This window comes from Carassius carassius, chromosome 1 (assembly GCF_963082965.1).
Source record: "Carassius carassius chromosome 1, fCarCar2.1, whole genome shotgun sequence".
Taxonomy (NCBI): domain Eukaryota; kingdom Metazoa; phylum Chordata; class Actinopteri; order Cypriniformes; family Cyprinidae; genus Carassius; species Carassius carassius.
Genome location: NC_081755.1, coordinates 23,241,247 through 23,260,032, shown reverse-complemented (window position 1 = coordinate 23,260,032; position 18,786 = coordinate 23,241,247). Strand labels below are relative to the sequence as shown.

General features: G+C 40.5%; 1 protein-coding gene across 2 annotated transcripts; it reads right to left on the bottom strand.

The window, feature by feature from the left end:
- Nucleotides 1–420: 420 nt before the first annotated feature.
- Nucleotides 421–17,858, bottom strand: col1a1a (collagen, type I, alpha 1a). Of its 2 annotated transcripts, XM_059551714.1 has the most exons (51): nucleotides 17,628–17,858; nucleotides 16,002–16,193; nucleotides 15,623–15,645; nucleotides 15,390–15,425; nucleotides 14,428–14,520; nucleotides 14,071–14,142; nucleotides 13,617–13,661; nucleotides 13,169–13,222; nucleotides 12,611–12,664; nucleotides 12,300–12,353; nucleotides 12,125–12,178; nucleotides 11,973–12,026; nucleotides 11,842–11,886; nucleotides 11,689–11,742; nucleotides 11,324–11,368; nucleotides 11,166–11,219; nucleotides 10,746–10,844; nucleotides 10,583–10,627; nucleotides 10,331–10,429; nucleotides 10,136–10,189; nucleotides 9,808–9,915; nucleotides 9,671–9,724; nucleotides 9,418–9,516; nucleotides 8,828–8,881; nucleotides 8,527–8,625; nucleotides 8,303–8,356; nucleotides 8,146–8,199; nucleotides 7,838–7,891; nucleotides 7,684–7,737; nucleotides 7,410–7,454; nucleotides 7,199–7,297; nucleotides 6,928–7,035; nucleotides 6,691–6,798; nucleotides 6,534–6,587; nucleotides 6,382–6,435; nucleotides 6,193–6,300; nucleotides 5,985–6,038; nucleotides 5,808–5,861; nucleotides 5,536–5,697; nucleotides 4,594–4,701; nucleotides 4,277–4,384; nucleotides 4,126–4,179; nucleotides 3,918–4,025; nucleotides 3,774–3,827; nucleotides 3,559–3,666; nucleotides 3,419–3,472; nucleotides 3,138–3,245; nucleotides 2,765–3,044; nucleotides 2,472–2,662; nucleotides 2,118–2,360; nucleotides 421–1,789 (listed from the first exon to the last, which is right to left on the bottom strand). In XM_059551714.1, exons 1-51 carry the CDS (start codon nucleotides 17,707–17,709, stop codon nucleotides 1,643–1,645), a joined length of 4,347 nt encoding a protein of 1,448 aa, XP_059407697.1. In that variant the 5' UTR covers nucleotides 17,710–17,858; the 3' UTR covers nucleotides 421–1,642. The 2 variants fall into 2 exon arrangements, with proteins under 2 accessions (XP_059407697.1, XP_059407703.1); XM_059551720.1 differs by lacking the exons at nucleotides 6,382–6,435; nucleotides 6,534–6,587; nucleotides 6,691–6,798; nucleotides 6,928–7,035 and having other exon boundaries at nucleotides 6,193–6,246.
- Between the last annotated feature and the right edge of the window lie 928 nt (nucleotides 17,859–18,786).

The following is an 18,786-nucleotide window of genomic DNA, read 5'->3' as shown; positions in this document are numbered from 1 at the left end:
ATGAGTTTTGATCTGGCCATTCACCAATGGATCATTTGGATTATCAGTGGAATATTATGCACATCGTCTGGGAGTGCAACGATTGAAATACTTTTTTTTGTCATCGCAAGTACCTCAAGGCTGCACCAGGTTAGTACACGCAAGCTTCAGAACATGCAGTTTTTCCTTACATATGCTAACTTTAAGTTACTTTGCTCAAAAGATGTTTTGTTCAGTAGTTTGCTCAGTGGTATAAAAACTATTTTTGCAACAACAGCATGAAAAAAACAAAACAAACAAAAAAAAACACCATAAAGTAACAGACATTTCTGAGATTTTCTTTAATCTTTCCTTTTAGTCAAAACTGTAACAGGTGCAAGCTGTGCTTCATTCAAGTCCATTGGGCAGTCAGGGACGAGTCAAGATCACTTCTGACAAACATAAGGTCGACCACTTAACATGCTTTATTTCAGCATTCAAAATAATTAAAAACATCTCAAATTAATATACATATACAAAATAGGTACAGATCCTCTTGTTTTACCCCCCCCTATGGTGTGCTTCTCATCATTTTAGGACTTTTCTATTTGATTGCCTGTTTTATGCTTAAAAAAAAAACCTGGGTGAAAACAAAAATCCTGATTACAGAAGTATGGGAAAGAAGTGGGGATATAGCTGGAAGCAACTGGACAACATTGGGGGGATGTTTTGTAAAGAAACCAATAGACAACAACCAAAAAGTGTCAAAAGGTGTTTGGAAAATAAAAACAGACTCCACCTGCTTATTCTACACTTGAAAAGACTGCGTGTATCACAGCTACAGTACTGCTTCTTAACAGAAGCTCTGCTGTCTGGCTCTTAGCTTACACTTCAGAAAGAGAGGCATCCGTTACAACTGGGCGGCAAGATATTAGGATTTCTTTAGCACCAAAGGCCCTGTGAGCAAAAGCAATGAACAATGCATTACTTTTAGAAAAAGCATAACTCTAGAATTTCTTGCTGACAGGACCTCATGAGGAAATAGCACGTTTACAGCTGTCACTTGATCCTTAACCATACTTCTGCCACGTAAAATCCTGACCTGGTGTTGGTCAACACTGGGAATTGCTTTTTCTTTTTTGAGGTAGCCATAAGACATCAAAACAAAGTTGAACCCCTGTCTCTACTTAATGAACTTTGTGTGACTCTTGAGAGGAACGTTGGCATTCAGCACCCGGTGGTCCTAATGGGTATAACACAAAGACACTTAAATGTCATTTTACAGATTTATTTAACACCTGAACATGGTACAAAGCATTTGGTTTTGCTCTTTCATTGTCCTTCCTCAGTGGTTGAAAAGAAGTCACTTGCATCAGTGATGTTTCTTTAAACTCCAGGGGGGTTTTACACTTTATAAGTATAATATATTATTTTCTTGTTGCCAGTGAAACAAATGAGTCTTCTAAAGGATCCTCAGTGTGGGTGGTGACAAAATAGTGGTCCAAAAAAAGCCTTATAACACACAACCACTGTCTTCTGAAGCGCAGGTCTAAGCAAGTGGACCATTTGCACAGCCAAATTGAATTCTAGGGTTTGATTTTAATGCATAGAAAAGATTTTAGAGAGATGATTGCTAGAAAAAAACACACACGCACACAAACAATCTCATGTCCAGATTTCTTTTTTACAAGAAGCAGACTGGGCCAACTTCAATGCCAAATTCCTGATTAGGTGCACCAACGTCCATAGGGGCGATGTCAATAATAGGCAGACGGGATGTTTTTGTTGTTTTGTAGTCGATGACTGTCTTGCCCCATGCACCGGTGTGCGACTGGAGAGATGGAAAAAAGGAAAACAGGGATAGAATTAGAGCCTATACAAAACCCTTTACGTTGCTATAATAACAAACATTTATGCTGCAAAATTAGTACTCGCTTTTTCCCTTGAAATAATACCATTCTGCTTTTATTCTCATATGGAAGTTAATTCAGACACAAGCCACTGCTAAATGAATAATCATACTGAAGTCATGGTTTGATATTAACTGTCATTTTAACAGTTTATCTTGTTTTAGCTCCCACATTCAAATGAACTGTACTGTTGTGGCAATAAGACCTTGTGATGGTCACATCAAGGAAAGATAAAGATGGAGAACTCACCGTGCAACCGTCCTCAGTGACACTGTATGTGAAGCGGCTGTTTCCCTCTGCTCTGATCTCGATCTCATTGGAGCCCTGCAGCAGAAGAGCCTTCTTCAGGTTGCCAGAAGCCTGGTCCATGTATGCAATGCTGTTCTTGCAGTGGTATGTGATATTCTGGGAGGCCTCAGTGGACATGAGGCGCAGGAAGGTGAGCTGAATGTTGACATCCTCAGGCTTAGAGCCCTCGCTGCCATATTCAAACTGTAGGTTTTGAGAGGAAATCACAAGCAAATCAGCAACTGTAATAAACTGACATATGGGGACAAAACCTGGTTATACTTTTTGGCCTAGTTAAGGCCTAGACATCCTCACCTGGAAGCCATCGGTCATGGCCTCTCCGAACCAGACATGCTTCTTCTCCTTGATGTTCTTGCTTGTGTACCAGTTCTTCTTGGGAATGGAGGACTCCGTTGGGTAGACGCAGGTCTCACCAGTTTCCATGTTGCAGTAGACCTTGATGGCATCCTGGTTGCAGCCCTGGTCAGGGTCAATCCAGTACTCACCTGTGTTTTATTTTTGAGATGGCAATGCAGGGTGAGAAATGTAAAAATGACTTTCAAATTTAGTTATTTAGAATTTTCATGGAATGGAGAAAGGGAATGTACCGCTCTTCCACTCTGGGTGGCACATCTTCAGGTCACGGCAAGTGCGTGCAGGATTCTTCTTGGTGCCATCTGGGCTCATGATGCTCTCAATCTGTTGGCTCAAGGACTTGAGGGTGGTGTCAACTTCGAGGTCACGGTCGCGCATCACATTGGCATCATCGGCACGGTATGAGCGGAAGGGATCAGGGGCCTTCTCCTGTGGCTGAGCAATGAAGCCAATATCAAATCCACCACCAGAGGGTCCAGGAGGTCCAGGGAGTCCGGGGGGTCCAGGCGGTCCCTATACCACAGATCACACCAAATATGGAGGGGTTAAAGTGTATATTTGGTTTTCTGGGTTCACTGTGATGTAGAAAAGGAAAGAATCACCCACAGATGGTCCAATTTCTCCATTGCGACCACGGGGTCCAGGAGGGCCAATGGGTCCAGGAAGTCCGCTCATACCATCCTTACCAGCGGGTCCAGCAGATCCACCAGGGCCCTATTAATACAAAAACAGAAACATCCAAATCCAATAAATCAGAATGATCTCCAAAACACACTTTGGCCACTGTGTAAATACTTCAAATTCTTGATCAAAGCAGAGAAATGATGGAAGTACAAATATGCAGCAAAATATTTTAAAATATATATATATTTTGTAATAATACATACTCTAGGTCCAGCAGGTCCAGAAGCTCCAGCAGGTCCAGGTTCTCCAGAGGGTCCCTATGGACAAGAATAAAAAAAATAAATTAATTAAAAACATTATTTAAGCTACAGACATTATATTAAAGATTTATAGAGTCACTTACAGGAGGTCCTGGTGGTCCCTGCATTCCGGTAAATCCTCTGTGTCCCTTCATGCCTCTCTCACCAGCCTCACCAGTCTCACCCTTGTCTCCACGAGCTCCAGCGGGTCCCTGGATAAAGACATTACACCTCGGATGACAATACAGTGTGTATCATAGATGGAGCTACACATAGACGCTGGTTATGCAATTCTTTTGAGGTTTTTGTCTGGACTTACAGCGGGTCCACGGGGACCAGCAGGGCCAGCAGCACCGGCAGGACCAGCAGGGCCCTAAGAAGAAAAAAAAAAGATTAGTTAATATACTCCCATGGTTTGTAAGCCATCAACAGTTAATTTGCTTATTGGAGATGGGACACTAACAGACTCTCCACGATCACCAGTCTTTCCAGCAGGGCCAATGGGTCCAGGAGCACCAGGAGGTCCAGGAGCACCGGGGGTGCCAGCAGAGCCAGTCTCACCACGGTCACCCTATGTCGGGAGCAGAACAGTGACACAAACTCAGTCACAAAGCCTGATGTGTGGTGAAGGGGTTTGACTTGTATAGGAAACTATGAAGACTGGAACTCACCTTGGGGCCAGGAGCACCATCACGTCCAGCAGAGCCCTCATTACCTGGAGTACCCTTATGTAAATCAAATAACATAATGTCAACACAACAGGATGATATTTATGGTTTCATTTATGTAGGTAAGTATTGGTTTATAGGTGTTCATCCATACCTCACGACCAGGCTCACCAGGAGGTCCAGCCAATCCAGGGGGTCCCATGGGTCCAGGAGGTCCACGCTCACCAGAAGGACCAGATGATCCTTGTTTGCCAGGCTCTCCCTAAATGGCATGATGAAGACAATAATGAAAGCTATGATTGATGCTTAAGATCCATCAAGAATAAACACTTGAAAGTAGACACTGGCTAAATAAAACAACTATAGCCTATTATTGTATGGAAGTACATGAGAGATTTGCGTGCTGTGGAGGAGTTTCTTGTGTTTAATTAAGACATCAGAGAGTGTAAAACAAGGACCCAGAATACTTACAGATGGACCGGGGAGACCAGGGAAACCACGCTCGCCTCTTTGGCCAGGGAGACCAACAATACCACGCTGACCAGCAATACCTGCAGGTCCAGGGATACCTGCAGGGCCCTGTAAGAAAAGTATTAGAAGAATATTAGTAATTTTAAATAGGAAGTACCTCAAAGATAATGTCTGTATTTCATTATGTCTTTATTAGACAGTGTGTGTTTTTATAACTAGAAATTGTAACAGATAAATATCTGTTATTAATTTATACTAGTATGGACATCAGACATGGACAGGAAGACAGCGGATGAATCTTACTTTCCTCTAGCAGAGACTGAACTTCTGACAACAAGTTGTGCTAACATGCAGACAGTGGTCTTATAATTGGACTCTACCAATAATTAATTAAATAACTACCACTCATGGTAGACAGAAAACTCACAGTTGAAGAACAATTATTTATTAATATTTTATTAAGTTATAAATCGAATGTAAGATGACTATGAAAATTAAGACTAAAGCATAAATCCATATTCAACTAAATCCATAAATGAAGAAAAGAATACAAACATCCAAATATTTTTAAACCAGCTTGTCTTTTTTGGTGCGGATGACTTGTGAGAAGAAACTGAGAGGCCAGTAATAAGAAGATACATACATACATAGTTTACTGATCACTATGCAAAAATAACTAGTAAAGTATGTGTTCAGTTTGCTAACAGACATGGCATTTGACCAGTTGTGATGTTGGAAAAGATTTTGTGGTTAGATGAGACCAAAGGCAATATTTTGTGCATATATAACACTGCCAGTGTGAGGATTTGAGAGAACTGGTTAAGACATCCAATAATTTTGCTAGACACTGCAATTGACTCTCAAATACTCTGGTTATTGTCATGTATATGAAAAGGCCAGAAGATAAAGTAATAATGTTACTGATTGGCATAAAAGACTTACAGTAGCACCCTCAGCTCCAGGATTTCCTTTCTCACCAGGGGCACCAGGTGGTCCAGCAGCACCAATTTCACCAGTGCGCCCAGCAGGTCCAGTCTCACCACGGTTACCTTTCTGGCCTTCCTTACCAGGGGCTCCAGAAGGTCCTGGGGGTCCAGCGTTTCCCTAAGACAAGAAGCAATTACAGAAACATTGTTAATTATGGAAGAAGATCACTGTTGCTACTTTGATGTATTAATGAGTACTATCAATATCATTGTTGTAGAGATTCTTACAGCAGGGCCGGGAGGTCCAACTCTGCCAGCAGCACCAGGGAAACCAGTAGCACCCTTAACAAAAATGTAAAAATGTATTAGCTCAATTGTAATTTACAAGTGTCTTTATGTAATTTTTAACTGTGGCAAGTACAAACAGGACACCCAAAAATATCAAATTAAGGAAGTCATACTCACAGGAGGACCAGCAGCACCACGGGCACCCTTGGGTCCAGTAGCACCAACAGGACCCTGTATAGCACAAATAATTTTGGTTAATAATGTGCGTGTCAACATTAGTAAAGAAACTATGACTACGTGGGTCAAATGTTATAAACCTAAAAGAGCACAAGTCTGTTTTGGGTGAGAAGATTATATCTATAGATTATATATAAGATGATCACACCTGAGGTCCGGGGGCACCGGTCGCTCCAGAAGGTCCTGGAGCACCAGCATCACCCTTAGCACCGTTGTCTCCAGACTCTCCCTTAGCACCAGGCAGACCATCGGCACCCTGTTGGACAGAAATTCTTGAAATTAGAACTGGCCTGTAATAGTTTTTATTAGGATACATATACTACAGTTTGTTACTCACAGGAGGTCCAGCAAATCCAGCGGGTCCAGGAGGACCAGTCTCTCCACGCTCACCCTATTTGTGATTGAAGAAAAGGTGATGCTATCAGATCATTTTAATGGTTAATTTTATGTAGCATATGTTCATATCTACAAGTCAAGCATTATGCTTACAGGTTGTCCACGGGCACCATTAGGTCCAACAAGTCCAGGAGCACCAGTCTCTCCCTATGTTAAAATTCAAATGATAGAAGCATGGTTGAAAATGTTCTTCAACTTTTCGAGATGAATACATTATGGATATATGGAATCTTGCTCAAAAGACACTCACCTTGTCACCAGGAGCTCCAGCAGGTCCAGGAGGTCCAATTGGTCCGGTCATACCACGGATGCCATCTTTACCAGGGGCACCATCAGTACCCTTGGCACCTTGGTCACCCTGGGATAAGACATTATCAGTTTTGAGAGTTTTGAGAGTTTGCGCTATTCAGTTCAGTTGCTAAGTTTGCTGTGTGTTAGTGTTTTTTTTTTGGCATGAAAGTTCAGAAAAGTCATCATTAGTACTCACTCTGTCACCCTTAAGACCTGGCAGACCAGCAGAACCACGCTCGCCAGGCATTCCTTGAAGTCCGGGAGGACCCTGAGCACCAGGGGCACCTGAGGCACCAGCATCACCCTGAGGAAGCCAGAGAAGGCAATCTTAATTTTGAAACATATTCATCGGTACAGTGCTGTCATACACTTTAGGAGCTTGATTCACATTGTAGCGTATCCTTCAGATTTTGTTTAGCCAATCACTGTAAATGTGTGGTATAACATCAAGGACAGGTGAGACTCACCTTGGCGCCATCGTTACCAGATGTACCTGGAGATCCACGGGCACCAGCAGGACCAGCAGGGCCAGGGGCACCACGCTCACCAGGGAATCCTCTGTCGCCCTGTGAAGAAAGTATAGAGCGATGCCTTCAGTTCTTGTCCATTTCATATAACTAGAACTACAGCCAGCTTTATTGACTATGTGCATTTGGTGATCATACTGTAGATACTCACTCTGGATCCAGCTGGTCCAGGAGCTCCAGCCTCTCCAGGAACACCCTGTAATATGCCAAAAAAGGCAAATTAGCATTGTATTGCCTGGCCTTGTATTTCTAATGAGGGTTTCTGAGGGACTTAATTACTGTCGCCCATAGCCCAAACTCCATGCTTAAGCGTCCTTTAAGTGTAAGTGTCCTTGCAAGCATTGATCCCCAATTATTTTATAAAATACGAAAGGTTCACAGCTTTAAACAGCAAGTTCATATCAACACACTGGCTAGCAACTTACCTGCTCACCAGATTTGCCAGTCTCACCAGTTGCACCCTGAGGTCCTGGCAGACCCTGTCATTCAGATGCACAACAAAGAGATAAACAGACATTTGTCAATATCTATAACAAAAATATTGTGCTTTGGATTAAGTAAGATGGGAAACTCACTCACCTGGAATCCAGGAGGACCAGAAGGTCCCTGTTCACCTCTCTCACCAGTAGGCCCCTATTCATAAAAAAAATATAATGTGACACTATAGCCAAAGTGGTTCATTAGAGTAACTATATTTCAATGTTATAGAGAACATTCTTATAATGTAGTAGATTGAAGCTGAAGATGTATTTTTATGCTGGACAATATATTTTAAAACAGTTTGTATGATGATTAGCAGGACCACTGTTTTAAATGAGACTCAAATAACATTCAATGACAAGAAACCATATTGCAAATGCCTCATGGGATACTGAAGTGCTACTTACAGCAGGTCCAGGAGCACCAGGAGCGCCAACATCACCATCCTTACCGGGAGCACCCTATAGTTCAATACAAAACACAGTACAATAAGCATCAGACTTCAACATTACGAACCAAACAAGCCTGACTGTGGTGTGTAAAACAAAGGTTATAGCTACTTACAGTGGCACCAAGAGCACCCATCACACCTCTCTCACCAGGTTTGCCAGCCTCACCCTGTACAGGGGCAGAAGTAAACCTCAAATTTAGAAAATGTTTAGCAACAATTACACATAGAATCTGACCTCAAAAGTTTCTTATACATAGAAAATAAACCGATGGTCTGCAATTTGGCTATACCGTGAACTGAGCATATTGACTTTTTAAAGAGAATAAGGATCACTCACAGCAGCACCCTTAGGTCCAGGGAATCCCATGACACCAGGCTGTCCTCTGGCTCCAACGGGGCCAGGTGGTCCAGGGCGGCCATCTTGTCCAGGAGCACCCTGTCAAAAATAAACCAATGAGACCTGTGAGTTTTGTCATTACCCACCCTGTATGAATCTCTGGGTATGCACTGTGTGCATTTTTGACTGAGCTGTAAAAAAACATCTCCGCTAGAGCTATTCATGGATATTATTATATAAAGTATGGGAGTCTGGGGATCTGGTTTGTTGTGACATTATGGAGAATTGTGTGGGCACTCACAGAAGATCCGGTCTTTCCATCAGGTCCAGGGCTGCCAGGGCTACCAGTCATACCCTGTTAGGAAAATGAAGATAGAGGGGGTCAAACAGAACTCACTGGCACATTAATACACAACAGATTCCTTTTAATACAAGTCATGTCACTCAGCAGCCATTTTTGAAATGCCTCTCGGGCATGCAAGTGCACCTCCTATCTCTTTGAATGGGGAAACATCAAATACTCCCAAACTGTTCACTAAGCTTACAATTAAATTTCATATTTAAAATCACTTAAGAATTTTGACAACAACTGTCATAAATGTTATTATTTTTGCTCAAATAGCATTATAAAAAGCTTATTTTTCAGGCTAGCTCAGGCAGTGCGCAAGTCTCAAGAGTGCTGACTGCTTCTATAGTAACTGGGACTTCTGATAGCAGCTGACTTTACCGATTAGCAGTTGGCTCTTTCATTCAGAAGGCAGGGCTTCCTGTGTTTGAGAGCATTTTTGCATTTGCATTTTTATGAGTGACATGTCTTGGGTATTCTATAGTCTTTGTACACAAACAGTACAAAATAATGTGTAGCATTTCTGCTACAATCAGCATTCTCACCTTGGTTCCTGGCAAACCAGGTTCACCATTGCGGCCAGGCTCACCAGTGGCACCCTTAGGTCCAACAACTCCAGGGCCTCCACGCTCACCAGTGGCACCCTGTTATTAAGATCAGGGAGTGTTGCATTTATCATGATCACTACCATTGGTGAAATATTGTGTATGAATACAATAACATTCTAAATAGATTTTGCATGAATTTTCTGCTTAATTGCTAACTTAAAAGGATGTTTTGTATCTTTTGTAGACTCACCTTAGGACCTGCAGATCCATCAGCACCAGGGAAACCACGGGCACCAGGAGCCCCCTGCACAAAGAGGTGTGTAATTGTTATGGTCAGGGCCACTTTTAAGGTTGTTACAAACAGAGAGTTTTGATCTGGATACATACACGTTCACCAGGGGGTCCGCGGGCACCAGCAGAACCGGGCTCACCACGAGGTCCTCTCTTGCCTTCTTCACCAGAGGGGCCAGGGGGACCCTGAACTCCTTGGGGACCCTGGGTAAGCACACAAGAAAGAAGATAGTTAGAAATGATTGTAAAAGTCAACAGCAGAGTTGCTTTGTGAAAAATCATTACTAAGGCAATGATTATTATTTATTTTTTTTGCAAAGCGGTAGAATGTTTTACCAAACTTTGAATCATAAGATTTATATGAAATGCAACAATGAAGTGGGAGATAAAATTTCTAGCTCAAATAAGTGAAGTTTAAACTTACAGCCTCTCCTTTAGCACCAGCCTCTCCTTTGGCACCAGGGGCACCAACCTCGCCCTGAAAAACCAACAAAAATGGTCAAGAAGAAATAGGCAGAATCCCCTTTTCCTTAAAAAACTAAAAGGTTAATGTGTAAAATAATTCATATTTTGTGTAAAAAAAATGAAGCTCATGATCTGAGAAGAAATGGACACTTACAGTGTTACCCTTAGGGCCAGGAGCACCAGCAGCTCCAGCAGGTCCAGAAGGACCACGAGGTCCAGGGAAACCTGGAGCACCAGCAATACCAGAAGCGCCCTGCAGGTGGCAGCAGAGAGAAACAAATATGTGGCCATTAATTTATTATCACGGATGTTCTAATCTATAATACATAAGTTAATATTTTGATCTAAATATAAAATTGTATCAAGAAGAAGAGCATTTGTTGATCAAAATTAAGACTGTACTTACAGGAGCACCCTTAAGACCAGGGGCACCATCAGCTCCATTGTTACCCTACAGCAGAAGGAATGCAAAATGCACAACGTGGTCAACTGAAGTGTGCAAATAACTGAAATTTAAGACTTAAGATTAAAACATTTAGATAATGTGATATATAAAAAGATTCACTCACAGCGGGTCCAGCAGCACCAGCAGGTCCAGGATTACCAGGCTCTCCACGGGCTCCCTGGGGTCCCTCTCCACCACGAGCTCCCTGAGCACCAACCTCTCCCTGGAGAAAGCAAAGTAAAAGAGTGAGATGGGTCAACACAAAAACCTATGAAGTGCCACCAGGGTCACCTCAACCCTCAATGAAAATGCAGTGTTGTGTATTTCTGTGTTGCTAGAGGAGAAGTTTGTCAACTTTGACTTATTAACTTTTACCGGCCATTAATTATTGGCCTACATAATTGAGAAGACTGACAGCTGTCAAGAATATCTGGCTCCATCAGCCCAATTACAATGCCACTTTGCGGTTCTCTAGCTCCTGTTTGGTTTGATTTGGAATTTGAATGTGTAATCATGTGAACAAATGAGAGGATTTTTCTTTTACCTTAGCTCCAGGGCCACCAGGGAATCCTGGGGGACCAGCAGGGCCAGTTGGGCCCTAAAAATAGAGAGAGAAAATAAATTATAGTTACCTTAAGTTATCCATTTTACTCATATTTCATTACTCATATTACTCATATAAAAAAAAAAAAATCTACTTACAGGAGGACCAGCAGCTCCGGCAGCACCATCGTTACCACGAGCACCCTAAAAAATTTAGACACATTTATTAATAATGGAACTTATTCATTATTAATATAAATCTGTGCACTGCAGAGGACAGTATTTAGGTAAATGCTGTGTTTTATGTTTGAGGGATGATCTCAACACATTTAAAAAGTGCAGTATGTATTTTCAGAATGATGTTTAGCTATCAAGAAATGCTCAATATACATGTCTGTCCTTTGTTTGCAAAATACACAGTCGCATCTAAAAATAACATATAACTATAAATATATGTTATATAAATTTATAACACTGCAACATAAGTCATATAATGCAAAGTTTATGCTTATAAGGCTACTTACAGCAGCACCAGGAGGACCAGAGCGGCCTCTCTCGCCAGGAAGACCACGAGGACCCTGGGAAACAGTGTTACATTAGAAAAGAACTTCAAATGTAGATGTTGAAAATAGGATGAAATTCATACTTATTCAGTGTGAATAAATGCAATTTCTTACCATAGCTCCAGGAGTTCCATTCTCACCAGCAGCACCAGGCTCACCCTAATGGGTAATGCAGCATGTTAAGGGGTCTGCTTAATTTAAACTTCAGGTTTAAAGTTTAATATTGATTTTAATTCTGATTTCACCTTAGGTCCAGCAGGGCCAGTGTCTCCCTTAGCTCCATCTAGACCGCTGAATCCCTGAGATGCAGAGGATGCACATAAAGATTTGAGTATTGTGGACATAAGTTGATATTCAGCAAACAAGAGGAATCAATCCCTATATCAAGAGAACTCACTCTGTGTCCTTTGATGCCTGGAAGTCCAGGGGTTCCGGGGAATCCACGAGCACCCTAGATCGAACGAGATAGATGTTACAGCCAGTGCTCTTTCTCATACATTACAATGCTACTTACTAACTAACAGAATGCAATTATAAAAAATCCTGTTAAGGGTCCTTTTGGCAACACTCACCTGTGCGCCAGGGGGTCCGCGCTCACCAGGGCGACCGGGTTTGCCAGACTCACCCTACAGAGTCAGAGAAAAACAGATGAGAAAAGAGAAACAAACTGAGTAAAATGAATGAGGCATTATTTAAGCCCTAAAGTCTTTTTAGAATGAATTATGAGAAATGTTATCCGTTTCTGTTTGGCGTTCCTGAAATCTTAGGTGAAGCTTTTTACAGCACTATAATTGAAGTGCATAAACTAATGAAGTTTTTTTTTCTTTTAAAAGCTCCTTATATCTTTTTAAGATAAAATGTGGTGGTTGTGTAGATAACTTACATCCTCTCCATTCTTTCCAGGGGGACCAGCTTGACCACGGGGACCCATTGGACCCTAAACCAGGAAAGCATCAGAAAAAAAATCTAGGTTAGGAAAAGAACAGTTGTGTCCATGTGAGTGTATTTATGTGTTTCACATTGTGGCGGAATGAGTGAGTCACACTTTGGCGGTATGAATTATCCAGAAGAAAAAAAGTGAAATATCGACTAAAATGACTTTTTGCTTGCCAGTAAGAGACCTCTCTTATACATATGCACAGACTGGATGTCATGCATCCACTCTGAAGAAAAAAAAAGAAATCTAGGTGGCTGATGATTCATGAACCCTGTACACTTTTGACCTCATTTGACCCAAATATAATGTAATTATGTGAGAGTAATATTAATTTGGGTACATGTAAGCAGGTACAATTACCTCAAATTTCTAGGGTTCAACTAACTCTTTTTAAAAAATCAGTAGAGGACATACAGTCAGGTTTTTTGTTATTTATGCTATTTACTAAGAAAAAGCTGTGTGTTCGAGTTGATGAGTGCAGAATTGATTTGTTTAGATACTCACAGGAGCACCAGCCTCACCAGGCTCACCAGGGGGACCAGTAAATCCTTGGGGCCCCTGTAGAGGGGGACAAAGAGCACAAATTACAAGAGGCACAAATCTGAGGAACACAGTGCTATTAAATGTTAAAATAAGCCTTGAGGAAATAGGTAGTAGCTCATTTTGACTTCCTGGGTGGATCTAATTCAAATCAATCTATTCTGATTTCCCCAGGTTCCAAATTGCAGTCATAAAACTAATTTCATAATGATACATTTAAAAATAATACATTTTTGAAAATGGGTTTTAAGAAAAATGCTACAACTGTACTGCGTATATTTATCTCCAACTGCATGGTGTATATTTGCCCTAAAATATTATTTTGTTTCTATCTTAAGTTAATTATGACTTCCAATATGCGGTTGGTTTAAAACATGTGTAAAGTTTTCTAAAACTTTTACGGAGTACTCACAGAAGTTCCAGGAGGTCCAGGGGGTCCACGGGGGCCCATAGGTCCCTGTGAAAAAGAGACAAAAGAGATACTTAGATAAGAGATAAGTTAACCTTACAAAGTAGTAACTGAAATATATATATATATATATATATATATATGTGTGTGTGTGTGTGTGTGTGTGTGTGTAAGTATGTATTCATGGGACATTTTGTATAAAGCTACATGTTACAGACTTTCATATGCCTGTATGCCATAGATTAAAAATATACTAAGCATGTGTTTGTAGTGCAGCAGCTGATATGATGCTGTCTGTTAATAAAAAGCTGAATGGTGATTATATAGAGAGATAAATAAGTGTGTATGCATCTATTGCACTGATATTTGCCTCACTCAAGATTTTGAAGATGCATGTGTACTGTATGTGCATGCATGTATAGATGTGTGTTTGTTAGCATATGTTAATTTTTTTTACCATGGGGCCTGGGACGGGCATTGCTCCTCCAGATTTCTCATCAAATCCACCAGACATCTGAGGAGAATAGTTCTGTGGAGGGACAAGGAGAAAAAGCAAAGACCCTGTCAGTAAAAAGATAAGAGGAGCTTTGCATGTGGCTATTGCCCCAAGGGTGCTGTCCACTTAAATAGTGCTGAAATGTGTCAGCCCTGTGACCTAAAGGTCTTTTAAATGTGATCTGATTTCAAATTATGGCCTAGAACAAATCCTGAAATTTTAGGCACCTGGCCTAAAGGCACTGCTACAGTAAGTCACACCTTTCACCTATCCATTGGAGAAAACCAGTATTTTCTCTCTTTAGGGTGAGATACTTACTCCACCAAGGCCAGGAGGTCCAGGGGGGCCTGGGGGCCCAGGAAGACCAGGCTGTCCAGGGATTCCGTCATTGCCGGGAGGGCCAGGAGGACCCTGTTTGAGATCAAGGGAAAGGAAAATTAGAATTTAAGTGAATGAGGCAGATCCAACACTATGGTACAGACAGGTTTGTACACTCATAGCAGTTCACATCAAAGCCTCTATAGTTCAAAATGATGCACCACATCTATAGGTCAGTTTTTTGTAGAGGTATAATTAGTGGAAAGTGGTGGGCTGATATATAATTCTGTTGGCTTTTTATATTAAATACAGACTAAATCATCTCTCGCATCACAAGTGTTCAAAGCATGAAAAAATAAGCCAGCAGCATGTGCATGTAGCAAGTAATATTTTTGTAATTTTTTTTGTTATGAAAACATGTCAGAATTAATGCTTATCAATAATTCTGCTGAACTCTGTTTTAATGCATGAGTTTTGCCTCAATTTACATTTGTCTGTGTGTGTGTGTGTGTATATATATATATATATATATATCAATGTATGTAAAATTCTAATTCTATAATTAAATTAAAATTAATAATACATATTTAACATTTAATATATGTTATGATTTATATATATATATATATATATATATATATATATATATAAAATGAAAATTGTATCTATGTGTGTGTATATATATATATATATTATATATGTATATATATATATGTAAATATATATTTTTACATACTCAATTATGAAAATCAAGAAATCCAACTAATATCAGGCAAGCTATACAAACTGGGTTATAAGTAACTTATAAGGACAATAACATGTCACTTTTTATGCAGTGGTAATGACTGATGATTAAGATGTATGTATTTTGTTCTCGAAGAACTTCAAGATGTTTAGCATCTAAACAAAACCTGTGATTAAGCAGTAAACAGAGGAATATAAAGAGGGAAATAGGAACCTACCCTGTCACCCTTCTCACCAGCAGGACCTCTTGGTCCCTAAGAGAGAATAATGAACACAAATGAGTTTATAAGGACTTGTTTTTTTGCAGAAAGGTAGCAAAATAACTAGATTCAAATGAGGCCTTGAGTATGGTATGTTCATTCATATAGGCCATTTATAAAGTTCCTTCTTTGTAACAATGAACTGAAAACTTATTTGAGGAAATGTAAGCTGATAAAAGTAAAACATTTACCTCAACACTGGGCTCCTTGAATTCTATAAAATTGAGGAAAAATGAAAACAAAAATGAAAACCATATAAAAATAGAAAATAATCAGATGCCTCTTTTGGTTTGTAAACCTTTAGCACTAAAATGATAACAATCAGCCTAACAAGTGAGTCTGCGGTTTTCCTCAATTAGATTTGAGGCCTTGCACCAAGAGCAAACCCACAAATTAATCCAGTGAGTGACCATAAGGCTGGAAGCTTGAAGATCACGTTTAAAAATCCAATGGGGAGTGAAAGTTGTGGCTCCATATGAATTTTCCCTGACATTTTAAATGAAGGGATGTGGGGTGGTTCTGTTTGCCCAAGGTAAGAAAAAACGTTGCGTGAGAATCAAGGCGTCGTACCGTCGTCTGGGCAGACGGGGCAGCACTCGTCGTTGGGAATCACTGGGTTGGTGCAGTGGGTCGTGTCCTCGCAGATCACCTCGTCGCACATAACGGTGCCGCTGTCGCACACGCAGATTTGGCATGGCTCTGGTTTCCAGACGTCCCTGTCATTGTAGACCTGGCCGTCCATTGTGCAGCTGCCGTCTGGGCCTACGGGAATAACGAGTGAACTAGTTGCATGAGCATGAAAGCAGAAATTTTATTTATGTCATAGATTATAAGATCCTAATGTCTAATATTGGTCAGTTTGTTTCTTATTGACTGACGAATGCATTAAGTTAAATCAGTGACGGAAGGTGGGAAATGCTTATAAGGCACTTTTTTGTTGAAAATAATGGCAAAATCTCTTCAGTCTCACAATGGAAATACGACTGGTTTGGTGTTTTATCTATAGAAATGTGGCCATCTTTTGAGAATTTTGTTTTGTAAACATTTCCCGTAGACGTGGGAACAGATTAAGGTACAGCTCGAGGAAGCACACCTTTACTTTTGCTTGAAATGCTTGGTATGAAATTCACCCCTAGGTGGCGCAGTGCAGTTATGCGCCGATTGCATTACTCAGAGGAAAAAGCCTGAGGGAATTTTTTCCACGTCCACGTCTGCTGAAGCTCACCGTAGATCATGAAGTAATTGAAAACTGTCGGTTTGGCAACGACTAACGTTTTCCTTCAGTGGAAAGTCTGCAGGGTCCGCATGTGTTTTCAATCACCATAACAGAGGAGGGGAAAGTGAAAGGCCTGGGGTGGGGTGGGGTGGGGTGGGGTGGGATTGTCAAAATTGCATATTTCACCACGAAGTGGCGCTGTGAGACTGCTTGAAATACTTGAGCCCTAGAACAGGTAAAATTATAGGTCTGGAATATTAATTAAAAGTAAAACTTACATTTAAACTATGTGCATGTTTTGATTTTCTTTCAGAAAAGCAAGCGGTTTTGTTTTAATTTAGTTAGCAGATGTAACTGTCCAGTTTGGAATAATGCTCGTCCAAGAATGAGATCATCGCGCTCTCTCTCTCTCTCTTAGTTTTTTTGTTTTTGGGGAAAACTTTTTTAATCGATGTCGCCCATATCCATCTTAGTTTTTTCTTTTTGCTGGAATTACACAGTCCTATTCTAAGTTACTTGTTTTTCCCTCCAACTGGCCAATCTTATGACTAGCCAAATACTCTGAACTTTTTCCCTTAAAGTTTTAAGTTCTGCATTTTAAATCAGTCATTTTTTTCCATTTAAGCACGTTATGGACTATTTGCTCTCTCTGTCTGCTTTTCTCTTTTAGCAGCTGTTGAGGATAACAAATTGCGCGTGGAGGAGAGTCTCCAAACCTGTGCCAACTTGTCTCCAAAGGAGACAAGCAGAGTGTGAAAAGGCCCAGTGGGTCTAAAGCTCATCCAGACTGTACAAACACTCTTCTCCCATTCCAGGAGAAAACATAATCTGTTTAAGGCTAGAGGAAAACGCTTGTATAACTTGTTCAGTCCTGAGACAATCATTTCTCTCCACAGCATCACAGAATAGCATCACTGCTTCACATTTGCACCCACTAACCTCCAGCAAAAGCTTGAAAAGTTGTAGAAAATTATACTTACGATCATCTTCTCCTTGTCCTCTTGCCAAAAGCACAGTTGCGCTGAGCAACAGCGCCAACCGAATATCCACAAAGCTGAACATGTCTAAATATTAGACATGTAGACTCTTTGAGGCGAGCTAGGGAAGTTCTTTTTTTTCCTTTAGACTCCAATCATACACGGTAGGGTCCGGTCTTCTGTGACTCCAATCCAGACCCCAGCAGAAACTCCCTACTGCCTAAACCAACTCCAGGTCCTGGCTTTTATACCCCAAACTTTCTGGGAGGCGCCGGGAGCCCCAGATAACTCAAGCATGTTCACGTTTAATAGAATAGCGTCCCTCCTTCACCGGACAGGGGGCTGTCTTCACAACGTTTTCGGAGCGAACATCTAAAGAAACCTGATCTCTTAATAAAAAGGCGAGGGTTTGCTCTCAAAACTTCTTTTTGGTGAAGTTGCGTTGTGTGCCAACGTGACCACCTGCATTGTGGGCATATCCTATCTCCGGACTTTTGTTTCAGTCTTGAATTCTAGAAAGACCTCTCGACCCAAAGACATGCTTCCTTCAAATGAGGATTTGGAGACGAGGACGACACAGTGATTTCTGAACTAAACTTGTTATCGTTTCGTTTTCTTTTTAAAACTTTGTATAGCTACAGACGGAATTCTGTTTTTTTTTCTATCTATCTATCTATCTATCTATCTATCTATCTATCTATCTATCTATCTATCTATCTATCTATCTATCTATCTATCTATCTATCTATCTATCTATCTATCTATCTATCTATCTATCTATCTATCTATCTATCCTATATTAAATCATGTTAAAAGTGATGTTATGTACTGTTTGGATAAATTAGGTTTATAATTATTATTCGCACTTTTTAATATTTTTTTTCATATTTGCTCTATAAAAAGTAGTTGTGTGTGGTGAATATTTAAGACCTATAGGTCTTCAGGATGGGCACACTTTCTTGTTAATAAAAGGAATACAAGAACAATCTTATATCTTAGCACAATTATTTTCATCATTTTTAGGCCTGCTGGATTGCGTCGTTTTTTAATTTCATGAGTTTCAATTTATCGATAATTAAATTGTACGTGGTCGAACCAGTCCATGCTCTTATAACTACTGGCTGTCACCTTGGCATCATTTTGAATTTACTTAAAACTTCAA

What these genes read in the sequence shown, in the direction of transcription:
- col1a1a (XM_059551714.1), bottom strand. Translation starts at nt 17,709, where the DNA reads ATGTTCAGCTTTGTGGATATTCGGTTGGCGCTGTTGCTCAGCGCAACT. An exon ending in GACCTCCTGGCCTTGGTGGA is followed by an intron (nt 14,143 to 14,427) that starts GTAAGTATCTCA and finishes GTCCCTCCACAG; the next exon opens with AACTATTCTCCTCAGATGTC. An exon ending in CTGGACCTAAGGGTGCTGCT is followed by an intron (nt 8,357 to 8,526) that starts GTGAGTGATCCT and finishes GCCCCTGTACAG; the next exon opens with GGTGAGGCTGGCAAACCTGG.